Here is an 11342-nt window from a genome sequence, read left to right on the forward strand (position 1 = left end):
ATGAAACCAAAAAAAAAAAAAAAAAATAGAAAAATGGCTGGTGTAAACCTAATCCATATCACTTAAGTATTATATATTAATTGGGAGCACTAAAACACTCAAATTAGGTAAAGAACAAGACCTAACAGTATGTTATTTTCAAGAAACACACTTTAGAATCAAAGATACAAACAGGTTCAAAATAAAAAAAAAAATTAAGTATAATATAGAAAAAGTAATCATAAGACAACTGGAGTGACTATATTATTACTATTAGACAAAACAGACTAAGTCTAGAAATGTTACTAGAGACAGAGAGGTATTTCATAATGATGAAAGAATCAAGCAATCAGGAAGATGAAATGACTATAAGTGTACACAGCTAATGACAGCACCTCAAAATAAATGAACCAAAAACTGCCAAAATTAAAAACAGAAATTAAGTTCAACAATAACACAAAGATTTCAGAAGCCAACTCTTAATAACTGATAGAACACATAGATAGACAGAAAATAAACAGGGAACAGGCCAGGTACAGTGGCTCACACCTATAATCCTAGCACTCTGGGAGGCTGAGGCAGGTAGACTGCTTGAGCTCAGGAATTCAAGACCAGCCTGTGCAAGAGCGGGACCCTATCTTTACTAAAAATAGAAAAATTAGCAGGGTGCTATGGTGGGTGCCTATAGTCCCAGCTACTCAGGAGGCTGAGGTAAGCGGTTAACTTGAGCCAGGACTTTGAAGTAGCTATAGCTATGATGAGCTCACAGTATTCTACTCAGTATGACAAAAACAAAAACAAAACAGGGAATAGAAGATTTGAACAACACTATCCACTAGCTTGACCTAACAGACATTTACAGAACACTGCCCGCAACAAGAGCAGAATATACTTTCTTTGCAAGTACACATGGAAGTAAAGAAACTTGCTTTTTACTTAATATTCTAAATCTAGGCCTCCATGACAATTCATATATAGTTTCACATATGAACTGTATGTTGCACTGATCATATTTTTCTGGGTTTTTTTGAGACAGTCTCATTTTGTCACCCTCAATAGAATGCCATGGCATCATAGCTCACAGCCACCTCAACCTCTTAGGCTCATGAGATTCTCTTGCCTCAGCCTCCCTAGTAGCTGGGTCTACAGGCGCCCGCCACAAGGCCCAGCTATTTGTTTGTTTGTTTGTTTAGCAGGCCCTGGTTGGGTTCAAACCCACCAGCCCGGAAGCATGGGGCTGGCAGCCTAACCACTGTGCTACAGGCACTCCCTGATCATACTTTTTCATTTGAAATAAAGTTTATAGGAACTTTCAGACATACCTGTTCATTCACGTATCATCTATGGCAGCTTCTGCACTATAGGGTAGAGCTGAGTAGCAGTTGTGACAGAGACCATATGGCCCACAAAGCCTAAAATATGTTCTGTCTGGCTCATGATAGATAACACTGGTTATTCCCTACTCTGGAAAAGTAGCTCTCAATTTTGGAACCATCTGGAAAGCTTTAACTATAATAATTTAATTGGTCTAAGGCGAGCCCAGGTGTGGGGATTACAAGAGCCTAGAGCTCCATCATCCATAATTTATTACTAAGAATAGTTGTACAAACTGATTATAAAGCTCCACTGCGGCTATACGTTTTGTTACTTAGGTTGTTTCTTAATCTTTGATATTACAAACAACACTGCAATAAGCATCCCTAAACACTCTTTCTTGTATTAGCATTTTTATTTCAGTCTAATCATACCTGAAAATGTATATGCTGAATCAAATGCCAAGTGCACTTTACATTTTAATACACGAAGCTAGATTATCTTCTCCAGAGCCTGTAATAATTGTAACATCACGAACAGTATAGGAGTGTATTCCCCAAACCTTTAATAACAATAGACATTGTCATTCTAATTTTTGCCCTCTGACTAGTCAAAGAGCAGTTACTGAATTTTAGGGAGATAAAGAAATTTTGTATGTTTATTGTGTTTGTATGTTTACTGTGTATTATGTATCTTCTTCTTTGAAGTATGCATTCCTAATCTTTCACTGTCAAAAGGATAGCTAATTGATGGGTCTTTCACCCCTAACTTATACTATATCAGCTGGCTAATCCTATGTACTACAGAGTCACTGTATTATACTCTCCCAGGGGACAGTACTTAAGAATTGGTTTCCCAATGGGAGGTGGCAGGGCAGAACGTGGGGCAATCTTCTGGTAGTGGTATGGTTGGGAGCACTTTTTAGTGGTGATATTGGACTAGGGCAGCAGTTCTCAACCTGTGGGTCACAATCCCTTTGTAACAATGAAAATACATCCTGCATATCAGATATTTATACTACAATTCATAACAGTAACAAAATTATAGCTATGAAGTAGCAACGAAAATAATTTTATGGTTGGGGGTCACCACAACATGAGGAACTATACTAAAAGGTCGCGGCATTACAAGGCATTAGCACTGGACTAGGGGCTGCCAGGCTGCAATAGGAAGTCTACAGGGGTGATGAAAAATGGACAAACATGCTACCTAGAGATTTGGAGGACTTGAAGTTTTTCTGTTTCTTACTGTTAGTTTTGTTTTGCTTTGTTTTGTTTTGTTTTGTTTTGTTTTAGAAAAAGACATTTCATATAATGATACAGTGAAAATGTCTGGTACATTTTACTTTGCACTGACACAATGAAAATCATTGTATTGGGCAGCACCTGTGGCTCAAAGGAATAGAGCACTGGCCCCATAAGCTGGAGGTGGCGGGTTCAAACCCAGCCCCAGCCAAAAACTGAAAGAAAAAAAAAAAAGGAAGAAAATCATTGCATAACCGCCTTCATTGATGACTATAGTTATAATTATTTCCAGAGCTTAGAATCCAATATTGTGACTTTCTGAGTTAAAAGGTACAGGTATTTTAAATTTTGCTTGAAACAAATGCAATCTATTAGAGATCTTTTCTGGGCTGTGGGGTGGTATCAACTATCCCCAAATGCATAGACTGCATAGGAGGAAGTTATCAAAATAAATTAAAGGTCTATGACCACCTCGAAGGGCTAATGGATACTGAGCTTCTCAGAACAGTAATTGCCTGCTAAACATTTTGTTTCAATGGCCTGAACCTTCAGAATAATGAAATGACAAAAAATTAAAGGAAGATTATAATTGTTGGACCTAACTTTAACAGAAATGCCTTTAATGAACATATCACTGTTAAACACCAAAGTAGCTACTGGTTTTCCCTTATTCAAGAAAAAAGGTGTGTGCATGTGTATATTGAAATCAAGCCACAGGTTTAGATTCTTATCAAAGTCCTTTTTTTACTATCTACTGAGATAATTATATGAATTTTATATGGCCTATTCAAATAATTTTATACTGATATATTCCCTGATATGTTAAGCATTTTGCATTCCTGAAATAAGTGTTCTTTTAGCAATGATATTCATCTTTCAGGGTACATAGTTAACTCACTAATGATTTGGGCTTTTTCACATTATATTCCTAAGTGCTAAGTCAATATACTCTGCCAAAGTTTTGATATCACTTTAGTAGCACTAGTTTCATAATATACAGAAATAATGTCTAATTACATTTATATAATATTTTTAACTTTTTTTATGCTTCTTATGTAAATCTCATGACAACCTCATGACATCTGTTATCTCTATTACAGACAGTACAGTTATATCCTAGAGATCCAATAGCTTCCTTAAGGTACACACACATTGAATTGCAGAGCTTGAATTTCAAAGTAGGGACCACACTATCAACCTGTATTCTATACTACCTGACATCTTTTTGTCAGTATTCTACGAATAGCACTGGAATTAGGTACTATTTGAAAATGGGACAGGGAATAGCAATCATGCATATATAAAATTGTAATCACTATAAGAAACAACACTCTGAAAATCAAATTCCTCCAAAGTTTTCCAGCTTTCTACTTCTTGAGTTAATCTGAGAAAGTTTGATTTTACAAAATATCCATTCATCAAAAGTTTGAACACTTTTAACATCCACTTTTAAAGAATTAGAAAAGCATTCCAAAGCGAAAAAGAGATTAAAGCTTACCCTGACTTTGAGCCAGATGAAGAATTTTTGATGTAACATGTCTGGCAGCATCTGATTCTGTAGACTCAGTATTGATCTTCTCTAGCTGAGCCAGGAGTCCCACAATCCGAGAATTACTGGTAAGGCTAAAAAGAATGTAGAATGTTAGAGCACAGTCTACATCAATGGTAAATTCAATACTATAAAGAGCCCTGTTTCCAAAACCAAATCTACTATCACTAAAGCATTAAGCATCTACACATGTCACATTTTCTTACTGTGTTTTATAACATAATGTTGGTAAAATTCTACTGATTTAAGTAGAAAAAACACATTCTAATTCAGAAAACTACAAATCAAATGAGCCAGGCATTATGATGGGCACCTGTAGTCCCAGCTACTGGGGAGGCTGAGGCAAGAGGATCGCTGAAGCCCAAGAGTTTGAGGTTGTTGCAAGGTACAATGATATGGTACTCTACGCAGAACAACAGAGTGAGATTCTGTCTCAAAAAAAAAAAAAAAGAAAGAAAGAAAGAAAACCACAAATCACAAATGTCCCTTCAACCCTGCCCAGGAATCATACATCACACCCTAAAAGTTCGCCTTTCTACTTCCCAAGGAGACTTTTCAAATTTTAAAGCTCTCCTCAGAACTCAGACAATCTTTCCTCCTACCCCACTCCATTCTCAGTTAATGCCTTGCTTCATAACTGTTATAAACTCAAACAAAAATCCACCCATCTTCCCACCACCAAATCCTTAAACTAATCTATTCCATCCGGCTCCCATTCATCATAGAAGTATCTGTACATAGGTAGATAAAGCAAAACAAAAACTCCTGCCCCTCACAGAGTGTACATTCAAATAGTGAGAGACAAAAAATAAGTAAATATGTAACTGCAAAATATAGTCCGCCAGGTGATGAGAAACGTTATGGAGAAAAAGCAGGTTGGGGGCATAAAAGGTACAAGGTGGGGGTCAACTCTAGACAGGGTGATCAGAGAAGACCTCATTGAGAGGTACCATTTAAGGGCAGGCCTAAAAGAAGTTAGGAGTAACCCAGGCAGATACTAGCAAAAAGAGCTGTCCAGAAGAGGGAGTCAGAAGCACTAAGATCCCAGGGCAGGAGCAGACATGCTCTGTTCTGTGAACAAAGAGGTAGCTGGTGTGGCTGGACTAGGTACTTAAGGAAGAATGTAGTAAGAGATGCTTCCCCATAAAAGATATAGAGGCTGAAAAGAATAATGAGCATATTGTGTGAAAATGTAACTATACACTATTATTCTATAGAACAGTTACCACTTTTTTAGTCAGCCAGCACAGTACAGAAATAAAAATAAATATTATATATAAATCTCCAAATAAAAAAAGCCAAAAATACCTTAAGAATACTCCTCCCCCAACAGCTCTGTTGGAGACTTCTCTCTTCTCTCTCCCTCTAGACTGCTGTCCTAACCCCACACCTGTCATTTAATTCACATGCTGCCTGGCTCCTACATTCAACAGCAGCCTTAACCTCTGGGAGCTTATCTAACCTAATAAGCCTGATATAAAACTTCTTCTGTTCCTCCTCTCAAACCTATTCCTCTTCTAATCTTAACCTTCTCAAATTCACATGAAACCATCAATTGCTCAAAATGAAATTCCAGAGTTCCTTTTTCCATACTCTAACCCAATATAAGCACAATCTCTAAAATACCTCAAACCCGTTCACCTCTCTCCATTCCTCAAATAAATTATCTCAAATCCAATCACTTCTCTCCATTTCTATGATTCTCTCCACTCCTACTTGGTCATTTCCCAAGTCCAAGTAATCATCATCTTTCACAGCCTCCTAATTAGCCTGCTTCCCTTCTTGATGCCCAATAATCCATCCCTCTCAGTGATTTTTTTATAACTTTTTGTTCTGAAATAATTATAGAATCACAGAAAAATAATACAGTGGTCTCTCATAACCTTCACTCGGTTTCTCCAGAGCTTACACTTTATATAATTATAGAACAGTATCAAAACCCGGGAACTGACTCTGACAACAGGCTTGCCACTGTGCAGTTATGTTGGCAGCACTGTCCAAACAGCTCAGTAAGGTTTCATAACCTTGCTACCTCAGTGTCTCACAGCTGTGTTCATGTCAATGTGTGGTGATGTCTTGCTGACTGGCATTCATTATTGTTGCATGTTTTTGTGTGCCACTGCGATAATATCAGAGCTTGAATTGAGGCAATGAACAAACATTGAGTTTCTTGTTAAATCTGCCAAGACTGGAAGTGAAATCAGGGACATGTTAGTCCAAGTTTATGGGGATAATGCCATGAAGAAAACAGCAGTGTGCAAATGGATTAAATGTTTTTCTAAGGGGAGAGAAAGTGTCACTCATGAAGAGAGGTCAATCTTACAGACAACCTTATTCCTTCCACACACATCCACGTGCAAGCACACACGCGCCAATGGCTAACTTTGAGGCAAATTTCAAAGATCATTTCCTCTGGAAAAAACTCCAGCATTAACCATTTTCTAAAACATAAAAATTACTTAAACACATATAGCTACAATATACTATCATACCAAAAACAATAACAATAATCCTTTAACATCAAAATCTGTGTTCAAATTTCCAAAATTCTTACTCTCATTTCTTTAACAGTTTACAAATCAGAAACCAAGGAAATCTATAAACTGCATTTGTATTTTTATCTACAAATTTCTTATTATTCTTTTTTCCTTGAAATTTATTGGTTAAAAAAAGCTTAGTTTTTTATAGTACAGGTTCCCGCATTCTAGATTTTGCCATTAAATACCCATGTTTTCAATAAGTTTCCCTATTTTCTATACATATTTCCCGTAAGCTGATAGTCAGATCTAAAGGCCTAGTCTGATTAAAGCTTGATTTGTTGACAAGAATTCAAGTAGTACTATACTCTCCCATAAGGAGGCAGATAATGCCTGGTTATCTTTTGTAAGATATGTAAACAGTCACTAATCACCATTTCTTAAGTCCATCACTTTATTTAAGTTTGAAAAATAATAAGTCTATCATTCCAGGCCTTCTTCACTTACAACTGAGATTATTTCCTCAGAGAATTATGGATAACTCCATAAATATTCCATTCTTTATGGTTACCTAGAGGTACAGCTCATTAAAGAAAAGTGAAATAAATACTGGATTTTTAATTTACTTATCTTTACAACCAGTCTTCAGAAGAACAATTTCATTTCCTAAAATCCTCCACAGGTCCCCAATGAAGTATACTGATTTCATGTATCAATATTAATTCACATATTTAAACATATTTGATGTTTTATCTACTGCAGTTATTTTTTTATTTTTATTTTTTTTGAGACAGAATCTCACTACTTCAACCCTCATTAGAGTGCTGTGACATCACAGCTCACAGCAACCTCAAACTCTTGGGCTTACGTGATTCTCTTGCCTCAGCCTCCCAAGTAGCTGGACTACAAGGCACCCACCACAATGCCTGGCTACTTTTTGGTTGTAGTTGTCACTGTTGTTTGGCAGGCCTGGGCTGGACTCAAACCCACCACCTCCGATGTATGTGGCTGGCGCCCTAACTGCTGAGCTATAGGCACCGAGCCACTACTGCAGTTTATTAATACTGAAATTGTCTCATCTTTGATTAATAAGAACCTCTCTAAATTGGCTCCCAAGTTCTTTTGATACAATCTTAATTTTTGACAGACTTTTTGAAAAACATAGTGGTTTTCTAGTCTGACAAAGCTCTTATTCACCAGCAGCTCCCAAAGTGTGATCTTTGAAGGTACTTGAACCTTTTCAGAAAATCTGCTAGGTCAAAAACAATGTTCATAAAAATACTACACAATTTAACTTTGACACTGGGTTAACATTTGCACAATGGTCCAAAGCAATGATGGATAAAAGGGTGATGCCACAGCACAAATCAAAGTGGTAACATCAAATTGTGCTAGAGGTCATACCACATTCTTCACCAGCACACACTCGTAGTTATAAAAAGACAGTTTCACCCATCAGTACACACCATCCTAACACTCTGTGTGCACAGAATTCTGACAGCTATCTTGGGTTTGAGAAAACACATGTGACTGACTTGCAAATTGAACTAACCACTTTTTTTTCATAGAACATCACTTTTACTTCAAAAACCAATAAACAGAAAACAATTATTCAGATTGGGATATTCTGCCAGACATTTTTCTAAAAGTAAACAAAGTGAGTCAGTTCAAGGAAACAACTGATAGATTTATTGCCTATAATAAAACTTCAGCTTTCAAGCAAAAATTAGAATTTTGGAAAACAACAATCTAACCATCATGACCTTGACAATTCCTGAATATTTAAAGAATTTTCAGATAAAGTCAGTGGTAATACTGACAGATATAATTTTTTGATATTGTGTAAAAAGAAGGATCAATGTTTACATGTTCTGCATAACTCATTACACCAATTATTTTCCAAATGATCAATGTATGATGTTACAATTCAGATAAAATTAAAAGAATTATTCAAAGTGTACAACAGACCAATGGATTTTAATATTAACAGGGTGCAAAAAGTTCACTAATATGGCTTCAGATTCCACATTGAAATTAACCTTTAAGAAACTACCACTTACCAAATCTTAGTGTAATATCAAAAACCATCCATTTCAATTTGAACTTCAAAGAATAGTTTATTATTTCCGAAGTACGTATATATGCTATCATTTAAAACTATTTGTTTCTCATTTATAACTATCACTCTTGCTTCAATCACATTTTTACTGTTTTTCTCCCAAAACACACAATTTTATTTTTTCCCACTATAAATCAAAGAACAATTTTAAAAGGCTATTAAGCACGCTTTCCTTTACTAATTACATATCCCAGATCTTTTCTTCATATCCTTTAACAATAAGAACACAAAAACAACATACACACATACAAAATATCTATGTGTATATAGAGTGTATATATACACACACACACGTAATGTATGTGAAATCAGAAGCAGGTAAGAGAATCCAGTTATCCTCCATTAAGCCAGACATTAAAGAGATCTGTGAAAATCTAATAAAAGTATGCCACACTTCTTACCAAATATTTTCTGTGTAGGAAAATAATTATTTTTAATACAAAGATCTTATATGTTATGTCATGGGTTGGTTATTCTATTTTTAAATGAATTGATAGTTTTTTTTGGTTTTTTTTTATTTGGGGGGATTCATTGAGGGTACAAGAAACCAGGTTATACTGATTGCATTTGTTAGGTAAAGTCCCTGTTACAATTGTGTCTTGCCCCCAAAAGGTGTGTCACACCCCATTCCCTCCTTCCCTCTCTCTGCTCTTCCTTTTCCCTACCCCTCCCTCCTTTTTCTCTCTCTGCTCTCCCCTTCCCCCACCCTCACCTTGTCATCAATTGTCCTCATACCAAAATTGAGTACATAGGATTCATGCTTCTCCATTCTTGTGATGCTTTACTAAGAATAATGTGTTCCACTTCCATCCAGGTTAATGCAAAGGATGTAAAGCTCTATTTTTTTAATGGCTGAATAGTATTCCATGTTACCACAGCTTGTTAATCCATTCCTGGGTTGGTGGGCGTTTAGGCTGTTTCCACATTTTGGCAATTGTAAACTGAGCTGCAATAAACAGTCTAGTGCAAGTGTCTTTAAGATAAAATAATTTTTTTTCCTTCTGAGTAGATGCCCAGTAATGGAATTGCGGGATCAAATGGGAGGTCTAGCTTGAGTTCTGAGGGGTTTCCATACTTCCTTCCTAAAAGGTTGTATTAGTTTGCAGTCCCACCAGCAGTGTAAAAGTGTTCCCTTCTCTCCACATCCACTCCAGCACCTGCAGTTTAGAGAATTTGTGATGTGGGCCATTCTTACAGGGTTAGATGGTATCTCAGGGTGGTTTTGATTTGTATTTCTCTAATAGTTAGGAATGATGAGCAATTTTTCATGTTTGTTAGCCATTCGTCTGTCTTCTTTAGAGAAGGTTCTATTCATGTCTCTTGCCCATTGATATATGGGATTGTTGGCTTTTATCATGTGGATTGAGTTCTCTATAGATCCAAGTTAGCATGCTTTTGTCTGATTCAAAATATACAAATATCTTTTCCCATTGTGTAGGTTGTCTATTTGCTTTGGTTGTTGTCTCCTTAGCTGTACAGAAGCTTTTCAGTTTAATTAAGTCCCATTTGTTTATTTTTGTTGTTGTTGCAATTGCCATGGGAGTCTTCTTCATGAAGTCTTTCCCCAGGCCGATACCTTCCATTGTGAGTAGAGAAAGGTGTGGGTCCAGTTTCAGTCTTTTATAGGTGGATATCCAGTTCTCCCAACACCACTGATTGAATAGGGAGATAGTCTTTCCCCCAGTGTATGTTCTTGATTGGTTTATCCAAAGTTAGGTGGTTGTAAGATGTTAGCTTCATTTCCTGGTTTTCTATTCGATTCCAAGTATCTATGTCTCTATTTTTGTGCCAGTACCATGCTGTCTTAACCACTATGGCTTTGTAGTACAGCCTAAAATCTGGTATGCTGATGCCCCCAGCTTTGTTTTTATTACTAAGAACTCCTTTAGGTATTTGGGGTTTTTTCTGGTTCCATACAAAATGCAGAATCATTTTTTCCAAGTCTTGAAAGTACGATGTTGGTATTTTAATAGGGATGGCACTGAATCGGTAGATTGCTTTGAGAAGTATACACATTTTAATAATATTGATTCTTCCCAGCCATGAGCATGGTAGATTCTTCCATTTGTTAATATCCTCTGCTATTTCCTTTCTTAGGGTTTCATAATTTTCTTTGTAGAGGTCCTTCACCTCTTTTGTTAGGTATATTCATAGGTATTTCATTTTCTTTGAAGCTATGGTGAAGGGAGTTGTGCCCTTAATTAGCCCCTCATCTTGGCTGTTATTGGTATATACAAAGGCTACTGACTTTTGGAACCTGATTTTATATCCTGAAACATTACTGTATTTTTTTATGACTTCCAGGGGTCTTGTGGTCGAGTCTTTGGGGTTCTGGGGTTCTCTAAGTATAAGATCATATCATCAGCAAAGAAGGATAGTTTGACCTCCTCTGCTCCCATTTGGATGACCTTTATTTCCTTGTCTTGCCTAATTGTATTGGCTACAACTTCCAGCACTATGTTGAATAGCAATGGTGAAAGAGGACAACCTTGTCTGGTTCCCGTTCTAAGAGGAAAAGCCTTTAGTTTTACTCCATTCAGTAAAATGTTAGCTGTGGGATGGGCAGCGGCCTATGGCTCAAAGGAGTAAGGCGTGGGCCCCATATGCTGGAGGTGGCAGGTTCAAACCCAGCCCAGGCCAAAAACTGCAAAAAAAAAAAA

General features: G+C 36.7%; 1 protein-coding gene across 1 annotated transcript in view; it reads right to left on the bottom strand.

The window, feature by feature from the left end:
- Positions 1-11342, bottom strand: part of AGTPBP1 (ATP/GTP binding protein 1) — a 185611-nt gene that overhangs the window by 147784 nt on the left and 26485 nt on the right. The window contains exon 3 of the mRNA XM_012812988.2: positions 4036-4160. Within this exon, the coding sequence (XP_012668442.1) occupies positions 4036-4160 (125 nt within the window). The remainder of the gene's footprint in view (positions 1-4035; positions 4161-11342) is intronic.

The sequence above is a fragment of the Otolemur garnettii genome, unplaced genomic scaffold (genome assembly GCF_000181295.1).
Source record: "Otolemur garnettii isolate 467f Iridium unplaced genomic scaffold, OtoGar3 scaffold00006, whole genome shotgun sequence".
In the NCBI taxonomy this organism is placed as follows: domain Eukaryota; kingdom Metazoa; phylum Chordata; class Mammalia; order Primates; family Galagidae; genus Otolemur; species Otolemur garnettii.